At 51.0% G+C, this 20,843-nt stretch overlaps 4 protein-coding genes and 1 pseudogene across 5 annotated transcripts, besides 1 other annotated feature; 3 read left to right on the top strand and 2 right to left on the bottom strand.

The window, feature by feature from the left end:
* Positions 1–441: 441 nt before the first annotated feature.
* NCS54_00455300 (Hypothetical protein) lies at positions 442–1,325 on the top strand (the record flags this gene model as incomplete). The annotated part of the gene is made up of 3 exons (XM_053150083.1): positions 442–731; positions 785–1,180; positions 1,232–1,325. The coding sequence occupies 3 exons, from the start codon at positions 442–444 to the stop codon at positions 1,323–1,325; spliced, it is 780 nt and encodes a 259-aa protein (XP_053006058.1).
* A 6,224-nt stretch (positions 1,326–7,549) lies between these two features.
* On the top strand, positions 7,550–9,520 carry NCS54_00455200 (Hypothetical protein; the record flags this gene model as incomplete). Its single annotated transcript, XM_053150082.1, has 2 exons — positions 7,550–8,064; positions 8,113–9,520. The coding sequence occupies exons 1-2, from the start codon at positions 7,634–7,636 to the stop codon at positions 9,518–9,520; spliced, it is 1,839 nt and encodes a 612-aa protein (XP_053006057.1). The 5' UTR covers positions 7,550–7,633.
* A 3,395-nt stretch (positions 9,521–12,915) lies between these two features.
* On the top strand, positions 12,916–13,464 carry NCS54_00455100 (Hypothetical protein; the record flags this gene model as incomplete). Its single annotated transcript, XM_053150081.1, has 1 exon — positions 12,916–13,464. The coding sequence occupies one exon, from the start codon at positions 12,916–12,918 to the stop codon at positions 13,462–13,464; it is 549 nt and encodes a 182-aa protein (XP_053006056.1).
* Positions 13,465–13,802: 338 nt separating this feature from the next.
* NCS54_00455000 lies at positions 13,803–14,752 on the bottom strand (annotated as a pseudogene). Its single transcript has 2 exons — positions 14,471–14,752; positions 13,803–14,420 (listed from the first exon to the last, which is right to left on the bottom strand).
* Positions 13,803–14,752: a sequence feature.
* Positions 14,753–18,581: 3,829 nt separating this feature from the next.
* On the bottom strand, positions 18,582–19,865 carry NCS54_00454900 (Hypothetical protein; the record flags this gene model as incomplete). Its single annotated transcript, XM_053150080.1, has 3 exons — positions 18,582–19,349; positions 19,395–19,525; positions 19,577–19,865. 3 exons carry the CDS (start codon positions 19,863–19,865, stop codon positions 18,582–18,584), a joined length of 1,188 nt encoding a protein of 395 aa, XP_053006055.1.
* Between the last annotated feature and the right edge of the window lie 978 nt (positions 19,866–20,843).

Here is a 20,843-nt window from a genome sequence, read left to right as displayed (position 1 = left end):
ATGAGAATCTCCTCTCAATGCCGCAGTCGCTGTCGGGGATATCCCAGCCAAGCACCCGCGGGCCCCGTAAGCCTGCCCCCTTAGCCCCTGTCCTCTGGAGGCGCCGCTTTGTTCTAGAAAGGCCTCTTCAATAAACACCCCGTTCTCCATTCTGCTTGGGCCAGTCCTTAAAAAGTCAATCTCTCATGGCCCGGATTTGTCTCTCCGCCATGTCACCCGACTCTGACCCGGCTCATTATCTATTCTGAGGCCCGATCCGTCCACCGTCAGACCATCTCATGATCTCGCGACGTCGACGTAGACAAGTAGAGATAGTATAAGTATTCAAGATGGCGATGCATCGAGGTTCAATTCCGTCTTCAATCGTCTTCCATCGCTTCAAAACAAATCCTTCTTATGCGATAAATCCTTTCTGTGCGATAAATCCTTCATCGGTGCAAAATGACCGGCCACATCTTTGACCCCAATAACGACTCGGACAAGACACTTGATCATCACCACTTCGTCCAAGACAATCGTCCGGAAATGGCTACCACCCAGACATTCCGCATCGTCACCTCTGAACCTCGACGGTTCGCCAACCCTTCGCCGCTAGGCCTTTCGGCCTTTGCCGTCACCACTTTTGTTCTTTCGTGCGTCAACATGCACGTTCGCGGCGAAACTAAGCCAAACATCGCCGTTCCTCTCGCCTTTGGCTATGGCGGTTTGGTCCAGCTACTCGCTGGCATGTGGTATGCATTTCACAACAGCGCCTGTCCGTTATAGCATTTACTCATTCATTTAGGGAAATGGCCGTCGGCAACACCTTTGGCGCCACAGCTCTCTCGTCCTACGGTGGCTTCTGGATCGCCTACGGCATCCTCCTCACGCCCACATGGAACACCCTCGGTGCGGATGGCCCCTACGAGGGCGACACGGGATCGGTAATGGGCTTCTTCCTCACCGCCTGGTGGATCTTTACCACGATGCTCCTGATCTGCACACTGAAATCGAGCGCCGCCTTCTTCCTCCTGTTCTTCGCCGTCGACCTGACCTTCCTCCTCCTCGCATGCGAGAGCTACGCCAACGACCTGGGCAACGAGTCAGCCAGGAACGGGCTCCAGCAAGCAGCCGGTTTCTTCGGTCTGCTAGCCTCATTCCTCGCATGGTACAACGCACTGGCCGGCATGCAGGACAGCAGGTTTGTACACCCATGTAAAGCCGTTAAAGATCCTTGCTAACCTTGTTCTAGCAACTCCTTCTTCCGCGTCCCCATGTTTCACTTTCCATGGTCTGATCAGGGCATGCAAATGCGAAAGGAGAGGGCCCAACACGACTTGGCTTGATTGCATCTTGACTCCATCACGACCTGGTTCGATCGCCACTTGGCTTGATCGCGCAACGTATTCTGTTCTTGTTTTTTATAGATTATGACTTGGGAAAGACAAAAGTAGGTTAGAACGGGACTGCTTTGACTACCTAGACTAGACAGTAGGCCATATTTAATGTTACCATTCTATGATTACCGTTTCAATAACTTCCGATACACAGATAATATCTGATACATTGTTTTGACTCGTTGGCGGCCGTGTGTTTGCGCCCGAGCCGACCGATTTCAGGCTCAATACAAGACCGTCAGAGCATCTCCCCGTCGGTGGTTTTACCCGTGGCATCATGTTCCATCGGCGCAATACAGACCGATGCTAAAGGCGAGGACCGAACCACGCCACGCAAGGGGCTTGGCAGAGCACCTGCGCCATCGGCTGCCTCGATCGGGTCTGCAGAGCCGATGACCACCCCTGTCGGTTCGTTAGCATCTACCGACAGACAACGCCATGCAGTCGGCCCTTCGCTCGATCCAAATCTGCCGATGTGACCACCAAGTGGTCCGGATTGGAGCACAAGACTTGCCAAGGCGATTTCTGGCGGCAAGATATCTGCTGAGGCATTATCTAGAGGTGTGAGGACGAGGGGTGTACGATGGAGGTGTCCAGCTTGAAACTTGACAGATTGCCAAGACAAGCGAGAGCGGAGATACGGTCCGAATTTCCAGACACACAGAACTATAGGTTATGTTATTTTATAATAGTCGACTTTGATGCTATCAATGTTCCGAAAAATGTATTATTCGCTCCTATGCCCGAGGCTCTCTGTCTGAGTCGGTGAAGACAGAAGCGGAATTACCAACAAGAAATTCATTTTCAGTGAGGCAAAATACCTACTCGTAATTTTTAATTTACTGGTCCGATTAAATCGGCTACTATGCGAACTTGCCGAAAGACCTCAACGGGCTTTCAGGATGTCATCAAACAGGCGGTAGAATTACGAAATGGAAATGCAGACAAGATGAAAGTATCAAGCGATTCTCAATAACACCGAGATCAGAATATAAATGAGCTCATGATGAATTCAACGGCCTTGGCCCTCCGGTTGCACGCCAAGCACCTCTAGTGAGTCATCATAGGACCCTAGGAGGCCGATCCAGCTCCGACAACTTTGACGAGACCGCCATAAACCAGCAACCCGATGCTCAAGCCATCACTCATCTCTCGATGGTTTGAAGATACGTGCTCATCTCGTGGATCCACCTCACATACAGGAATGTCGTCGGCAGTGGCAACATCAGAAGGGGGCACAAGAAGGATCGTGCGTGCGTGGAACGTGGAGTCGTTAGCGAGAACCACAAAAAGAGATCTCGGCAGTGAGTTTACAGCAGAGAACCCTCCAAAGGGTGGTCTGTGATTTCAATGGGGAAAAGGAAGTAGGCTGGCCACGTGAAGGGGAAAGAGGCGTTGTACGGTGGTGAGAATTGGGAAAACATCACCAGCGTGAGGGTGTAACTTTCTCCTGAAATGTAGAGAAAGGAGTGAAAGACTATTAGAACCTTGACTAGATAATTTTAGTATGACATCGCATTGGGTTGCGCCGTTTGCCGCTTTGAAGGGCAGCTTGACTTGATAGGCTGAACCCACATTGGAAGCTCTCAGTCACTTGACTTGTTGATTTGGGACATGGCTTTCTCCGAAGCCAACATAACATATAAGAGGACTATGGGAGGGCTACAGTTGAATGCCGGTACAATATCTTGGCTAGGGTCTTGGCATTTGGCGGCTCTGGTTGAGCTTGACCAGCCTACCTTTCACCAAGACAACCGCCAAGCATACTAGCCAAGCCAGACAATTTGAACCAAGAACTTGTTCAAAACATCAGAAATTCAATACAGCATGGATTCATCACCTGTATCTCAAGAAATTTCTGCTCCACAATGAAACCAAGGAGAGTGTTCCCGTCCTTCGCGGATGCTCCTCGAGTCCTCGGTGACAACCGAGTTGAGAATAGGTCTTTGAAAAGCGTTTAGATACCACGGAGAGAAATAAGTATCTACAGAGATGTAAATACGAAATATTCAAGCAAGAATAAGAAAATTCTGTGTCGACAGACTTGCCTGGGCCATGGACCATGCCATCCGTTCTCACCAAACGGATGACTCACTCTGGCATTCTTCTACCCCCCACCCCCCTGTCCTATTCTTAGTCTTGAAATAGATAGAATATTTCCGTAGTTTAATCCCGAATGAAGTGGAGGCTATGCAAGTTATTTTCGGGTATCTTGCCCTAGTTTAACTCTTGGTAATAGCCCCATGCAGCCGCTTTTGCAGAGTAGCAGATGATTGCTCAGACAAGAGAGAAACGACCCAACAGCCCTTATAACAGAATCTACAGAGTATTTGAAACCCTGAAATGTAACTTTCCTACTCTGTACCTAGGTGGTCGTAGTCATGGTCAACGATTCGTCGGCGCTACCCAGCGCCGCTTTCGGAGCAGCGGCAAGGCACCATCGCCAAGACCACCTAATGACTGAATAGGTGCTCCTTGTAGTTCACTTTGTAATCTGACTACTTCACAACAAGTTCAGCGATTCCTCAGGATAATGAAAGTAGCTTTTTTTGCTGAATGAGTCGAGGAGGTGAATGGCGACGTCCACTGGTCAGCTACCCGGGAGTGCCCCTATTTTCAGCTCAAACTTCACGTTTTTACCAACGTGACTGCAAGTAGCACATGGGCATGTGTTTTTGAATCCTGAAGAGACATTCCACTATCTCCTTGGAATTCCATCTGCCGGGATGAGACCATACTTAGACCCAGTGCCTGTGCTAACCCCTAAAAGGAAGACTCCAAGATGATTCTCCGACAATTGCCAGATGGCAGTGGCAAAGCTAAGTTAAACGCTGGATAGAATCCAAATCAGTTTATCCATTTAGCTAAGAGGGGATCCCAAGGGATCCTGCTATCAGATATGAGCCTTCCTTGGGATGTTGCCTCCAAGATAACAGGCGAAAACTTCAACGCCCACATTCGACAGAGACACGCTGGGTGGCAAGGGACTGCAGCATGCTTCATGCAGATCTCTTTGGATCACCCGTCCAGAATCCATGTCATTGGATAAGATATGCATGCGGAAGAAGGCGGGAAGAATCCGAGGAAGCACACAAGAAGGCAAACATGGAGGGTTGCAAACACCACCAACAACCCGATCAAAAGGGTCTTGGACCGTCGATCCAACGTTCTAGAGCCCTGATAGCGATTCCATCACCTGCAGCTGCTACTCGCCAGCACATGATCCCACCCCAACGCAGCTTTTTCGTACTCAATCTCGATTTAGCTAGAGTGGCAAAGCGGCCGCACCGTTGGCCTGAAGCTCTGCACCCAACTTAATCTCTCTGGATTAGGTAAAGATATTGTTTATTCAACGGGTCTGACCGTGCAATCGGGTTAAGAAACTTGAGGGTGGTGTGGTACTGTGGCCCACATTCTAAACGAGGGGATGGAGATGGACATGGGCATCCATCGTTGCAGAAACCCTGAAGGGTAGGCAACCGAATGCTACCATGTGATTTTTCCCCCCTCGCAAAAATGCCAGAGCGAGGTTGGTTATGTCTGGAAATTGATGGGCTCGCTTGTGTGAGAGAGGGGGGAGGAAACACGGAGCTATCATGTGTTCAAGCCGAGATGTGTTGGATCGTGATAACACTTTGGTATAGCGTAATTCCTCGTTTAGTCCACGAATCCTTCCTGCGGTAAGAATCACAACTAGACCTTCCTCTTTGGTGAAGCAATCATGAGCCTCTTGTCTATGGAGGGGTGCTAAAGGAAGCTCCAAAACAGTAGTTCAAGGATGACTTGAACATTGCTAATCAAACCATGCCGGACTCCGAATGACCTGCCCGTTTGCAGAGCCAAGCCAAGAAAAAAATGAACAACATCCCCAAAGCCAAGAGAACCTAACAGCGCCGTAGAACGCCCTATCAGGAACTAGCGAATCGGCGCGGCGTGCGGCTCTGCGGATGTGCCGCTCTGCCGGTCAGCGAAAAAGCAGGCCCTTTTTTTAATCTAGAATTACTCAAGATTTACTGGGTTTCAATGACGATATCGCGGGTGAATCTTGCGAGATTGAGTACAAAAGCCAATGGTAAATCTGGGGAAGAGTTTCCATTACCTACTTGCCACGCGAGAAGCTCTCCACAGCAAAGAGACTCAAAATGAGGCCTCAAGCAGCAATACGCGCGCTAAACAAAGGGTCCTCCAAAAACCCGGATTTCTTTTGGTGTTAGTGCCCGGGGGGATGGTCACTGCAAGGTTACATGATGGGGGAGAATGTCTTGGCTTCAAAAGTCCGTGGGGCCACCCATCGAAAGGAAACCCGCCTGTCAAAAGTTCCCTCCCCTGGGATGGAATGGAAGGTCAGGGCGTCACGCGCGTAATTGGCCCTCATAAACGCGCTGTTCGAATAGGGAAGTTGAAACCGTTTTGCAAAAGAACATGGATAAACGCGGAGAATCATGGGCTTTGAGTCGGTTGTCGTCGGGCACGCGACAGAGCGGCAATCTGGCTTGAACCTTATGGACTTTCCCCAGGTCCAAAAGAGGAAGTTGAGGAAAAAGGGTTCAATTTCAGGAGGCAAAATAGAATGGGTAAGTTTGTAACCCAGAGCTTTGATGTTGGTCCATGTGGGATCTGGTGATTTTGTGGTTTATTCGGTGGAGACTGGGGGAGAAATGGGTCTCATCAATGAGTGGATGCAACCATCTACAGATAACGAAGTAAAGGTGATTTCACAAGGCAATAATGCATCAACAAGACAAATTCCTTTACCTCTCTACCTCTTTTTTGCCAAGAATCACGTCCAAACCTTTGTCAGCACTGAACATCTCCCTTGGCATCTCCCCCAATCGCGACGGACGTATCGCCAAGCTCCTATTCCCGACGGCCGCCCCCAGACCCGATTAGGAAGGTTACGGTTACATGAGAGCACCAGGGCGGCAAAAGTTCTCCCCCACAGGCTATATGACGTGCTGGGATATCACGCTATCTGGGTGCATGAGCCGTGTGCTGCGCGTCTGGACGTGCGATATGGACTGACTATACTGAGTAGACACGCTGAGGCTAGACTGATGCAAAGGTGGTTTGAGAAGAATGACGCCAAATTCTAGACTATTGCCAACTCCAAACAAAAGTGCAGTGAGAGAGCAAAACACACGATTGTTAGCCACCACGGCCAACTTTTAGACTGATCGGCCAAGCCATTGACACTTCAGACAAGCCACATCACACGTCGTCGCGGATCTGTAACCACCAGGAGACCATTCTTCCTCCATGATCGCCTCCCCTAAAGCCAGTGAAAAAGCTAGACTCTGCGACCAAACCTCCAAAGTGCAAAGCCACATCCCGGAGACGATCGCCACACTAGCGCCGGCTCTCCCGATCCACTTTCGGGTGGCTGACACCAATCAGAGCGTCAGAATTACCTTTCGGAGCCGAGGGTGGCTTGCTCCGGGAGGCGGCACATCTATTTCCGGAAGCAGACCTCGGCATCTCTGGCGCCACGCCCTCATTTTTCAGAGTTTTACACTCCTCAAACAATATTTGTGTGAAAGAAGAAGGAGAATAATGCAAGTTGCAAATCCTCAGAGGCTCAAAACCTTGACAAACAAGCTTAATCCCCATGTTCAACCACCTCCGCGGGTCGGCGCTTGGTGACTCAAGATGAGATATCACGAGAGTCAAGATACGGCTTTCCACCTTCCGAGCCTCAAACCCATATCCCCTGGTCTTCCCGCCATGCTGCAGCGATCGACATCCACACCCCTCGGACGACTTGCCACCTGCCAAGTCGGGCAACAAACCCTTGCCCCCCTCCCAAAAGGCCCGATCCCTCCCTCCCCTGTGCACTCCACGACGGGCTGTCCCCCGCAAAGGGGAAGGACCCCCGGTGGTGTTGGCCTTATCCCAAACGCTGGGACTTTTGTCGCATGCGCTTTGGTTGGTCGATAAGGTCATTTCCTCTTGTGGCACTCGTCGTCGACTCCGACGTCTTGGTACTGCAAGTGCACTCTCGTCTCGAAGCATGTCTCAAGGATGGTTGCGTGCGCTACTGACCCATGGATGCTTCACTCAAGGTGGCAACGGCCAAGCCGTGCTGTCGGATATTGATCTGTAGGGGGGATTGGTGAAGCCATTGACTCTCATATAAGACTGCTCTCCTCGTCCCTTCTTGGTCCTTCTCTCCTCAGGGCATCCCTCGACAACTCCATTCCTCCTCATTGTCAACTCCATCAAACGGCCTCTTGCCAATAACAAGGCCCAGCTTGCCCAAGATGACAACCACCATCAACCTCGACAACGACGCCATCGCGCAGTCAGGTCTCGTCGACCCCGAGACCCGCGGCATCCCCCAGATCCCAGCCAAGGGCTCCATGGACGTCCGCCGCGAGGTGCAATCCGTTGACTCGTCGTCCGACGACGAGCTGCCCACCGAGGAGGAGCTTCGCACGCTGCGCCGTGTCTCTGGAAAGATCAAGTGGAGCATGTACACCATCGCTTTCGTCGAGCTGTGCGAGCGTTTCTCCTACTATGGCTCTTCGGTGCTGTACACCAACTTTGTCACCCAGCAGCTGCCCGAGGGTTCCACCACGGGTGCTCCTCTTGACCCCGATGGCCAGGCTGGTGCCCTTGGTATGGGAACTCAGGCTGGTCAGGGTATCTCTCTGTTCAACCAGTTCTTTGCCTATCTGATGCCTCTTGTCGGGTAAGTCATATACTCCTTCACAACTCAACAATTGCTAACAACATCCAGTGCCTGGATTGCTGATGCCCGCATGGGTCGTTTCTGGACTCTTCACCTCGCCATCGGTATCTCCACCATTGCCCATGTCGTCCTCGTCGCCGCTTCTTCCCCCGGAGTCATTGTCAAGGCTGATTCCTCCTTCGCCGCCTTCATCATCGGTCTCCTCACTCTCTGCGTCGGTACCGGATTCTTCAAGGCCAACGTCTCCCCTCTGCTTGCTGAGCAGAATGAGGACACCAAGATGCGCGTCGAGGTTCAGAATGGCGAGCGTGTCATTGTCGACCCCGCCGTGACAAACACTCGAATTTTCCTCTACTTCTACTTTGCCATCAACTTTGGTTCCGTTGCTGGACAGATCAGCATGGTCTATGTTGAGAAGTACCACTCCTTCTGGCTGGCCTTCTTCATCCCCACCATCCTGTTCCTGACTGCCCCCATTGTCCTGGCCATCAACAAGAAGCACTACAAGCTTTCTCCCCCCACCGGCTCCGTTCTGTCCAAGTTCATGCGCATGTTTGTGTATGTTCAGAAGCGGTGCAAGCCCTTCAAGCTCAACTGGGACCTCGCCAAGCCCTCCAACGTTCCCGCTGCTGAGCGCCCTGCCTGGATGACCTACGATGACGCCTGGGTTGATGAAGTCCGCCGAGGTCTCATGGCCTGCAAGGTCTTCCTCTTCCTGCCCGTCTTCTTCCTCGCCTACAACCAGATGACCGGTAACCTGACCACCCAGGCCGCCACCATGGAGCTTCACGGAGTTCCCAACGATGTTATCCAGAACCTGAACCCCATCTCCATCGTCATCATGATTCCTCTCATCGACCACCTGCTGTACCCCGGTCTCCGCAAGCTTGGCATCGCCTTCACCCCCATCAAGCGTATGACAACTGGTTTCATCATCTCTGCCCTGTCCATGGTTGCCTCTGCCGTCATGCAGCACTACATCTACAAGATGAGCCCCTGTGGCGACCACGCCAACGACAGCGACTGCGACCCTGCCCCCATCAACGTCTGGGCCCAGTGTCTCCCCTACATCCTGATCGGTATCTCTGAGATCTTCACCAACGTCACATCCTACGAGTACGCCTACTCCAAGGCCCCCGAGAACATGAAGTCCCTCGTCATGAGTGTGAACCTGTTCATGAGCTGCATCTCCGCTGCCATCGGCCAGGCCTTCGTTCCCCTCTCTGCCGACCCCCTCCTGGTCTGGAACTACACCATCGTTGCCTGCATCGCCTTTGTCGGTGGTCTCGCTTTCTGGTTCTGCTTCCACCACCTTGACTCTGAGGAGGACAAGTGGAACATGCTCAAGGCTTCCGAGTACAAGGGCACCAACCAGCCCAACGCTCTCGAGAACAAGCTTGCTCACGAGCACGATGAGGAGGAGACCAACGCCCCCAGGGACATTGAGAAGGCTTAAATGTTTAATCATGTGGATATTATCATGCATCGCTAGCGTTAGTGTTATACCAATTTGTGCTTGCGCATTTCGCTACAATTAGTTCCCAGCCTGGCTTGTGAAGTGTGCCTTTGAAGTGATGACCGACACACCTACAAAGTAGCAAAGATCCTAGACAATTACCAGTGACTTGAATGAATTAAGGATGAAACAATGACGCTCCCAAATTTCGCATGGCATTCAGGTCTGCCATTTGCGACCGCCCTGCCAGCAAGTCTCGTTACATGTTGCGGCACACTGACATTTGGACTGATGGGTGGCCAGGCACCAAATCCGACATGAACCATTAGATATGCCTGGGCCTTTGGTAGTCTAGGTATTGCTTGAACCATGATTTGTTAGTTTGTGGGGGCGGGTTCTGCAAGTGCCAATATTGAGCCGGTGGCGGTAGGCTGCTCCTTGCTGATCGAGTGAGTCTCTGATCCCCCTCGACCAATCCCATAGAAGGATGGTGAACCGCTTCTGGGAAGTACCGGGGCTCTCCAAGTAATTCTTTTTGGGATAGCGAGCTCTACAGTGTATATAACGTCCCAATACCAAAGGGCACGGCTCCCTTTGAGCATTGGATGGTTGGTGTCGCCACTTGGCGCCCTGCCTGCAATGATCATCTCGCCTTTATACGCGCCATGATCATCGCGTATGAAGGGACAGTCAAAGCGATGCCCCCCGACTTCGCAGCCCGGAAGGGAAATCACGGTGCTCTCAGATGGTGTTCAGTGGGCAAATACAGAGTTTTGTCATCAACGCCACACCCATATTCAGATTCAGTGTTCCAGTGCTCCGGTGCTTCATCGTTCTGGGCTTCGCCACGCTCTTCGGTTCGGGCGCACCCCTTTTGTGCGGTCATTAATGTCCAACTGATTGAGAATCGGAATTCCTCTGTCGTGTGTTGCCATCAGATACGACTCCATCAATACAAGCATAATGGACAATTTCGACGGCTACCCGTCATCCCGGCACTTTCGGTTCACCTCACTCGACGGAGAGCAGTCGGACCTATGGCTCAACGTTACAGTAGATAGCATTCGCAGTCTCTAAATACCAACCGTAACGAAGCAGTTGAAATCGAAGGAATTAAACCGTACTATACCTTGGTTGAGGGGTTAACCAGTTGTGGTGGTAGGGTAAGGTTGTTGGTCAGGTACCTCTGGCGGTTTGTTATGATGCAAAGTGAAACGACCGGTCTTGCCTCACGCCGGTCTCGCCGTTGTCTGGCAAGTTCTCAGCATGCTCGTACAGAGGGGGCAATAGCACGTCGCTTCGCCTGCACAATACACCGATAGTTACAGGCGACAGTAGGGAAGCCAAAGAGTTTGTTTCACAATCCAGGTTGTTGAGGAGTAATGGACTTCGAACTATCCCGAAGTAATCTCTAACGGGCCGCCACGGAACCTCTAAGGCCAACTTCGTCGAGATGGATTTCTGCAGTGTCCCGAAAGATTGCCATCAATTCTCCGGCCATTTGCTCCGGCCCATGGTGCTTATAGAGAGCCTTTGCCGAAGGCCGAACACGGAAAACAAAGGCATAGGTGCATCTCATTGGACACAACTCGACATGGCCCAGAGGAAAGGCATTGTTAGTTGGACGGCAGAAGTTCGTCGCACCGTGTGGTACCAGCTATTTATCTACGGTATTGCGTCTACTGTTTGGCCAATCGGCGATGTAGATGAACCTTTGGCGTCGCGATGCTCCGCTGTGATCCAATCTGCAATCGCTGGATCGATGGTGGCCACTCCGACACTCGCACGCAAGGCTTCTTTAACATTGTCCGATGGTTTTTCAATGTTCGCAAACCAGTAGATACGCTTTATCGTATGTTGTGTGAGGCGGAGGAGTAAGTTCTGTCACCTGCGACTGACGTTACCCTTGATGCAGTTGAGATAGACCCTCCGCCAGGTGGCCATGTCTAGTGAGGATGACACTCACGCAGGTATGTGATGCATTCTTTACGTGAGAGACATTTTTACACATCTAAGGTATCTTAGTTCTTCCAATACAGGCCTTTTCGGGGGTGTGCTGTCCTGTCGCTGGCAACACAACGATCCTCCCAGTCTCGAGCATGCGGTCAACGGCAGCAACCAAGCCCCCCATCAAGGTTCAACAAACAAGGCAAAATAACCTCGAGAAAATGTTTCAGCTTAATATGAAGGAGTCTCTACACATAAATACTCATTCCTCACAGGCAGTAGACCCCCAACTGCTACCTGTGCACCTTGATGGCATCCCGTCGCCAAACCTTCAAGCCTGGATCCCCCCTTCTCTTCCTATGGCCCCTAGCAAGCCGCAATGCCGCAATCCCAAACCATTGCAGCAACGAATACTACTTTACAGGATTAGGTGTTAGCGCTGTCATTTGTTGACCAGTGTGTTCTTTGTCACTGTGGCTGGTGTCCCCCTCGGGCGCCACCAGCAGCAGCAGCAAAGACACATCAACGGCAACAATTGGGCTCTCTGTCTCTGGAAGAAAGCGAGTAAAGCCATCGTCAACTGAGAATTAACTCGCTACCACGTCCATAAGAACTCCCAAAAGGTAATTGTGTGGTTGGATCACGAAGGCATCGCGACGAGCCAGTCCGGCTTGAAGCCGTCCTGAGGCGAATTGAGGTCGACGGTGTAACTACAGGGGAATGGGGACTTAGACCATTCAACTGGCCAAGAGACAAGATCTTTCTCTTGTAACCCATTGGTCAAAGTGTTACCTCGAAGATGTTGACGATATTACATTGGCCCTTGTTGCTCTGAGTGTGTTGGTCTTTCGGACTTGAGCAATGTCCAGCGTCAATGCCGTCGAGGTTTTCGCAGACCTATTTCAATCCACTTTACAGGTACTGTTGAGTCCTGAATGAATCAATCGTTCCTGTAATTGGCCTTGTATTTGTGTCCTGCAACTGGTGTGACGGTATTTATTAAGTCGGCATTCGTTCGTGGCATGTCAGTTCAACACCACGACGCCACTTCCAATAGTAGAAGACGACTGCGTCGTCCTGACTCGATATTTTACGGACAACTGACGGTTTAATTGTTCTGTATACATGGCCAAATTATCTGAAACGGCAGCGGGCGAGTTCAATGGTTGTCACTCGAGTGCTCATTGTGCCATGTTTACTTCCCATCGTTGACCGAATTGTTCACGCGGCGCTCAGAGTCTACTCAGTTCAACAATCCAATTCAGTTATTGTCAGGTCATTCTCCATGATGCCTCACTTCACTTTTCAATTGCTATTATAATCTTTCCTCTTGCCCTTGCTCTCTATCGTTCTCCTTCCTCAATCCACAGCAGCACTCAATCCCCTCATAACATTATCTTGCTCTCTACGCACTTCTACCACTTCACTTGTTCACCAAAGCTAGCACAATGCACAACGGCCATAACAGCAACAACGTCCCACCGAACCCCATACCTCCTCCCAATGGCAATAACACCGATTTCTCCAGGCAGCAGACCCTGATGCAGTTTCTGCGCCTCCCGGACAGCTACGGAAAGTCCCATTCCTTCCTCGAACTCCCCGAGGATTTGCAAAAGACCCTGCGAGCTCTGGCTCCGTGGCAGCTGGCCCTACTGGGATTTAAGGCATCGTTGTCGCTACTATGGAACGATCGGGCTTTGCAGCAACATCAGGCAGATGCCATGTTGAGGCTACTCCCGCCCCATCTACGGCCGCTGGCGGAGGACCTGTGTTTCTCTCAACCGGAGGAGCTTCCGAAGGCGCAAGAGGTGGACTTTCCGATGGATGCTCGGTGTTGGCTATTCCGACAGGATCCGTTCAAACCGCGACAAGACAATAGGGCTTCGGGGCCAGTTCTGTCAGCGCAAGAGACAACGGTATCCGCAGAGCAGCCAGAAGTTGCAGATGAGCAACCCCAACCAGACTATCCTTCAAAGCGGCCTCGTGGAGAGAGATAGAGGTATGTACTCCAGCCAGAACAAGGTGCCTATTCGCCAGCGTCGGCGCTTACTGGGCAGCTGGTTCAGAGAACCCGTCGCAAGATGGTCAACTAAGCAATGGGCCGTCACAGGGTGAATAGGTCCCAACAACCTTCCCCAGTGGTAGATCGTACGAATAGAGGTGAGTGGTGATGCTTAAAAGAGCAGCAAGAGAGATAGACCGTCGATCGTAATACACACTCATTAGACTAACTCTTCAACCTTCCTTGACTGTGACAATCGTGACTATGACCAATGATTCGAGGTGAAGGGAAAACAGCGCTTTCTATTTTGACGCCTTATATCCAAGACATGGTCTATAATCTATTGCTAATCTCCTCCAGCAGCTGGATCTCCTCTTGCATGAGAAAGATGTGGCTCGGCAGTACGAGCACACCACCTGGCTTGATGATGATCTCTTGTCCATCATGCCTCTCGTGCCTCTCCGTGTCGCTGCCATCCTCTGTTCTCATCTCATCCGCCACTCCGCCCTTGCTCTCAATGTCGCTCGGCGACTTAGCTCTCTCACCCTCTGTCCGTACTCCCCTGAGATCCTCGGGCGTCCACCAGTATGAAGGGAATGTGCGTTGGATGTTGTTGACGAGCAGCGCGACAACAAACATGATGGTGCAATTGAACAGCACGACGGGAATGAAGAACCATCCCAGCGCGAGTAATCGATCGTCGACGACAGCGAGAAGAGCAGTCGCGCCAGCGGGGGGATGAATCGTCTTTGTCAAGGCCATGATAGCCGTGACGGTCGCGCAAGAGATGGCGCCGCCCACCCAACGAATCGACTCAAAGTCATCGCTCAACAGAAACAACTTGCCAATAGCGATACCGAGGATCGCAGCGATGAGCTGACCAAAGAAGAAGTTTCGCGGCTGCGCAAGAGGCGACTCAATAGCATAAAACTCGAGAACAGCGCCCGCACCCTGAAGCAAGTCAGTACCGCATCATCCATCAATCAGTGACGAGTACATACAAAGGAGCCGACGATGATCGGAGCACCCCTCTCCTTAAACGACGGTATGCGCTCCGACACAACCTCGATAATAGAGAGAGCACAAAAGATGCCGACAAACGCCCAGAGCACGGGGACGACGGTGCCGATATCACGAGGCTTCTTGTGGCGGTAGCCAAGAAAGTAGGCGACGGGGTATGGCAGGTGACGCCACGGCGGCGGAGGAATGAAGCGATTCAGAAGCCGATCGATGTCGAACTTCCACGTCGTTGGGTCCCAGCGCGACATGGGGGGCGGCAAGTGGTCTGACGGTATGAGGTGATTCCAAGATGCGAGATCTTGTCGAGATCGTAGATGAGATCGTGCCTGTCGGTGACGACACAATCAGGTGGTGATGCTGCCAACCGTTCGTCCGTTGCAGCAGCGAGAGACAAGAGTCAGAATAGAACAAAGAGAGAGGGAAATTAGACGGTGACGTCAATCTTGGCCAAATTGTTCAATCGGCTCTAGCAAATGCGTAACTTGCCAGTGACTAACAAAACACTCTGCAAACGTCGTGAGTCAAAAGAACAGACCCAAACTGGGCTCCTCGCCCATCTAATAAACCCCCCTCATCTTCCTTCTCCCCGCGGAGATCGTCAAATTGTCATTCCCGAGAAAAGCAGAAAGACGAGATCCCGAGGACCACCTCCTCCGCAACAAAAAAGAACCAGGCAGGGACAAAGCAAGGTCTTGCTCATCTGCTATTGGCATCACGGGGAGGCGATTTCGTAACAAAAACTCGGCCGGGTGCAACTCGGGGTGCAGCCAAGACGGGTAATTGTGGGGCTTCCCCAGGTTGGTCAAATTAGAGCGGAAAGAACGGAAGGGGCGGCAGGTGCATGCTGACGTAACTACAGAGTGCCATATTATTACTAATACAAAGGCTTATAAGTCTAAGGCTATAAAGGCTATATAATTATTATGTTTTATTATATAAAAAATTTTTATATAACTTTTTATATAATTAATTAATTAATTATTATTATTTTAAGTCTTTTTTCTTCTTCTTTATTTTATGCTCCTTAGCCCGCCTTATACCTACTGCGTGGTACTTGAACAGACATCAAGGTTCTTCGTGTGAAGCACTCACTCCAAACACAAGCCCTCTCACCGCGGAACCTAGCCCGTCTAACACCATGAACTACGATCGCATGCAGCACATTGGGTCATACAAGCGACAATAGAACGCCGTGGCTTGACAACCTTCTAGAAGCGGGTGATTGGCGCTAGCCAGGGGCTCTGGAACAGCGTGTGGCGTCGTTGGACAATGTCTGGGGAGACACATTGGCTTTGAGGCCCTTGAACAAAGCTATTTGGAGCACTTCAGCTTGTCCCCCGTGGGCGCTAGATGCGACACCCCAGACTTGGCAAAGTTAATAGCAGACATTAATGTATAGCTTGGACATTAAACCCTCCCGGCGAATGACCCTAGTCTAGATCAATACACAGCCAGGATGGGCAACCAAAGGCAACCTCAACTGTGGGTTCGCAGAATTTCCCCAAGCACCGCATGGTCCATTGCTCATAGCCCACACCCACGATCCACCTCACCCACTGTTATAACTTCCAAACTTCGTAGGTGTCCCAGTCTGGCACGTAGTCGGATCGTGAGACATCCAGAGAGTACAAGAAGCACCGATCCAGGTGTAGCTGCTGCCCATACAGGCAAGCCGCTTCGCGCACTCGATGCAGCAGGCCCCCGCATCATATCCTTCTCCCATGTTGTCGGCCTAAGCCCCCCAGATGTTGTACGACCGGATTCCAACCTGGCCGTTGGCTTGAAATACGAAATTGTTGTTCTGACATGCTGCGTAAGACTGTCCGTCGGATAGTGTTACCTCTCCCACGATTAGTGGTTGTCAATCTTGAAGGGACTCTAGGCTTACGACTCTCAACGATGGTTGTCATCATGGCATGGTTTGTGTGCTTCGTCTCGGTGGTAGGCATTCTCTTGGTAACGATTTCGGTAACATGGTCAGGGTACTTGATCGAGGTGACGGTCGAAGTAGCAGTTGACCATTGTGTCTTTGTCACGGCAGATAGCGTAAGTTTGAGTCCATCCGCCCTCACCCTGACCACGTTGGTCGAGGTCGAGCGGATCTTGGACGTGCAATCCACACGCTGAGGATACTACGGAGGGTTCATAGGTTGCGGGGAGTCAGGTGCGCCAACGGCAAGCCTGTTTGCCTGCTACTGAGCTTTGGGTGCTCTGGCATTGAGCTTGGGGACAAACTTGGGGTCCGATTGAATGGGGACGAAGCCGGGCGACGTTGGTATAACAACAGGCGTCCATATGGTGTTGTAGGTTGTCAACGTCGAATAGGCCGTTTCGATAACCTCTACAGGGCTCGTGACCCACGTTGTGTCTGTGTTGAGAGCTACCAGTACTGATGTGCTTCCACATTGAAAGGGTTTCACTAACCATAAACCGTCTCGATCACAACATCGGTGCCATGATCCGCAGTCTGAGTGGTCATAACCTTCTTGACGGTAGTCAAAATTTTGGTGATGCGAGTCATAGGGATGATGATAATTTTGACTTTTCGAATGACTCTCTTGGTAATAGTAATCTTCTCAACCTCTCTTGGAGTCGTCCTCGGAACGTTGGCAACACTGAAGGGTCCCAACTGGGTGGCCCAGACAACGTCTTGAGGGGTCGAGGGCCAGCAGACAGGCGAGAGATATCCAAACAACCATGGCGGGTTATGCTTATCCACTAATGGCAACGGAGATGGTCTGAAACAAGACCTAAGAAGAAATGGGCGACTTGTGTTCATATATATTCTTAGCGCCTATATTCACAGTTTTGTTCATCGTTGCCCGCTCAATCGACCGATTTTTCCGTCTTTGCCTGCTGATGCCGCTTGACCAGCCCAGCCCCCATAGTGGTCGACACTCAACTGTGACAGTCCGCTTCGTTGGCACTATTGTCGGCGGAGCGGATTATCTACATTGACCAAAGAAGAATTCAGGCGGGCTTATTCTACCAACTTGAGCCATAACCAGGCTTTGTGGCTTGAAGCGTAGCTCAAATGAGAATCATGGCCGCTTAGCTGACCATGTACAAAACGGCACGACTGCTAACTAACAAAATCCAGACTATTTGTGACCATGGCTCAACGTGGCAGAGACTATCTATCCGTCTAATGACCGGCATGACCGAGACTGTTGTCATATATATATGTTCAGCCCGCCACAGAACAAGAGAGACAGGAAGCTGTGCCTTTCTATCCATATAATCAGATCATAATTTCTTGACAGCAGGAGATTTATTCTTGTACCTGTTCCTCTCTGTGAGCCAGCAGTGAGTTGCGATCTCAACTTGTGCAACACGGCAGACTGACAGTCTCCCTGAGACCATTGTTCTTCTCATTCGAGCAACAGCATACAGTGAATGAGTTACAAGGGTGGCTCTAAGACTCCTCAGTATCCCAGAATTGTCTGGTAATTGTTATAGGGTTCGAGTAAAAGAGTAAAAGGACGTACGTATCTAATAAACGCAGCACTTAGCCTCGAGCCAAAAAAAGTAAGGAAAGAAGAAGTAATATATAATAAAAGGATTACATCTAATAGCACTACCTATAATAAATAATATTATACTGAGAGGATATAAAAAAAATAATAATAAATTAAATATTTAATAAATTAAATAAAAAAATTATAAAAAATTATATAAGAAAAAGCTACTTATTTATATAACTAATTAGATTTTTATAAAATTTTAAAGCTTCCTAAGTAATACTAGCTAATACCCCGGGGGCTTATAACTCTCCGAGCTATCCCCTTCAATTCCGCCCTCCCCACTTCGCGCTTACGCTGACCATTCCCCTTCGGCCACTGGCAAAACGTAAGCCCGGGATTCCTTCGGCATCGCGGCGCCGACCGGCTGTGCTGCCGAAACTATGACAAACGCATTCTTTATTAGACAAGGCAGGTCGTCCTCTTTTCCACCGCCACCCAGCCGGCATGATGGAGTCTCACAACAGGGTACGGGTCTTTACGGCTCGGAGACGTTGAATTCACGATGCAAAGCTCTTGCATATTGAGTGCTTTTGCCAACCTTGTCTTCAATTGTCTCCATCCGACGTTGTTAAAAGATGATTCCCGCCGATCGAAACCTCTCGAATGCCTCGGTCCACCCCCGGACCGGCTCTCTCTCCTCCAAGAATCCCACCTGTCGCAGTCGCTCGGCGCTCAACTGCCGATCAAACGTCAACCACCATCCCACGCTGTCAAGCTGCTTGCTCCCCGCGCCGACGCCTGCCGAGATCGCATTTGGCATTCCGTTTTCTGAGAAGAGGTGCTTGTGCTTCTCGATATATTCGCTGGGAGGCTGAGGGGTGATGTCTGCAGAGGGCGCGACGCCGATGAGGCCGAAGAAGGATGCGATTGAGGGCCAGAGCTCGGCAAAGGTGGTGGGCTTTGTGCGGTCGAGCATATTGATGATTCTCGATCCGCAGGACACGGGGTTGAGGGCTGCGTGGACAGCGATGCGACCCAGGATATGCGAAGCCACAGGCGTGAAGCGCGCGTGGTAGGCTTCATTGTTCCCTGGGAACGGGACCTGAATCTCCTCGGTATCGCCAGCGTCGCGCACGCCATGGTTGAACGCATACAAGGAGAGATACTGCGCCCAGTGCAGAGCCAGCGAATAGTTGGATCCGATGGGGCTGAAGCCGACGACAGCGTCAGGACAGACCTCTGTCCACGTCCAGCCACGACCTTTGGACGCCTCGGTCAGAATCTCGCGGAACCAAGGGTAAGCAACCGTCTTTGCGTAGTCGGCGGGCAGATTGTCGGCCATGGACTCCTCGAGAGGAGGCGTAAAGATGCCATCCGGGATGTAGATGCCGTAGCCCTGCTCGAGTTAGCAGGAGACGATGTGAGTATGGTGAGGACAGACTCTTGTGCCGCCAGAGTAGACGAATGACTTGAGACGAGGAGCCAGAGCATTCAGCGCAGAAGTGAGGTTTCGCATCATGTCGCAATTGAGCTGGCATTCTTTCTCAAAGTCGTCATTGTACGGCGCAAAGACTACAGGTCATTAGCTGTGTCATTGACCGTCCTTCACAAGAGATGCCGTACCAAAGTAAAAGACGTATGTGGTCTTCTCGATATAGGGGATCTTCTCCCTCAGTTGGTCCAAAACAACATCGCTCTTCAAATCCACTCCCGAAACAAGTTGAAGCTCTGGTCTTTTGTCTGATTCTTCCGGCCAGAATGTCCGAGATGCATCAACAGGTCGGTTGCTCACGCCTGTCACGCTGGCGAAAGTCGTTGACGTAGGGTAACCCGACAAGAGCTGGTCAGCAACAGCCCAGCCAACGAGGCCGGTCGCGCCAAAGACGAGGGCATGATTCTGAGAATTTGACATGGTGAAAATAAATGAATTCAGATGTACTGCGACAAGAAATTATAGCGGTTGGTGGTTATTTTAGATGTTCAACTTGCGATGGTTCATGATGGCTCATCAAGGCGGATTTCCTAAAACAGCCTCGCCGAACAGCACGTGTGGATCGCCCATGAGATGATCTCGCAGAGCTGCACGTCCTGCATGAACAGATCCAGCAGCGGGGCCAAGACATGCAATCCCTTCTGCAGACTTGATGACCTTAATTTCCAGTGACGGCTAATTGTGCATGAACTCTTGTTTCATCCTTCCGGTACTGCTTGCCATTGACACCACTCACTAAACATAGGACCAACAATGAGAACTTCAACATTGAACACGACATCTGCTTGAACAAGCGATCCCTTACTCATCAACCCGCCTTTGTTTCATCTGAATAGTGCTGAGATGCCTGTTGAAGCCTCTTATTCTGGGCTATTCTCCCTGTGTGGCAGAGCAGTCCAATGGATGCTTGGTATGGCCTTACCGGGCATGCCGTAGTCCGTTACTCTCGATATACTTCGTTGCGTTGTAGACAAATAGTTCTAACTAGGTGAAAGGATTGTTATGGCGATACTGCCTGCGCTACTTTGTCTCCAGGTTCACCATCCAGCTCGAGATAGAACGGTACGGCAGCTCGCCCGATCTGGGAGGAGTTGATGCCCCCATTGCCGTCCACGGCGCTCCACAATCTATCCCTTAGTGTCGCAACGGCCCGATAGGTGCTCAAGATATCTCTATCGGAGGCCCGACACCGCGTCGCTGGATCAAGAGCGCCGGCCTTGCAAGAGTACAGCAGTAGTTTGGGTTGGTCAACATCATCGCGTGAACTCGGTTCCCTTCCGAGACGTGCGCGGGCTACCTTGATTAGAAAGCAAGTGGTGGTATTCCCAATTCAGCGGCAGTCAATCTCCCGCCGTGGTTATCGTGTCGTTGAACAGCCCAACGCTGTGGTAGTTCATC

Source organism: Fusarium falciforme, chromosome 3, assembly GCF_026873545.1.
Source record: "Fusarium falciforme chromosome 3, complete sequence".
NCBI classification, from domain to species: domain Eukaryota; kingdom Fungi; phylum Ascomycota; class Sordariomycetes; order Hypocreales; family Nectriaceae; genus Fusarium; species Fusarium falciforme.
The sequence above is the reverse complement of the archived record's forward strand: the minus strand, read 5'-3'. Positions and strand labels throughout refer to the sequence as shown.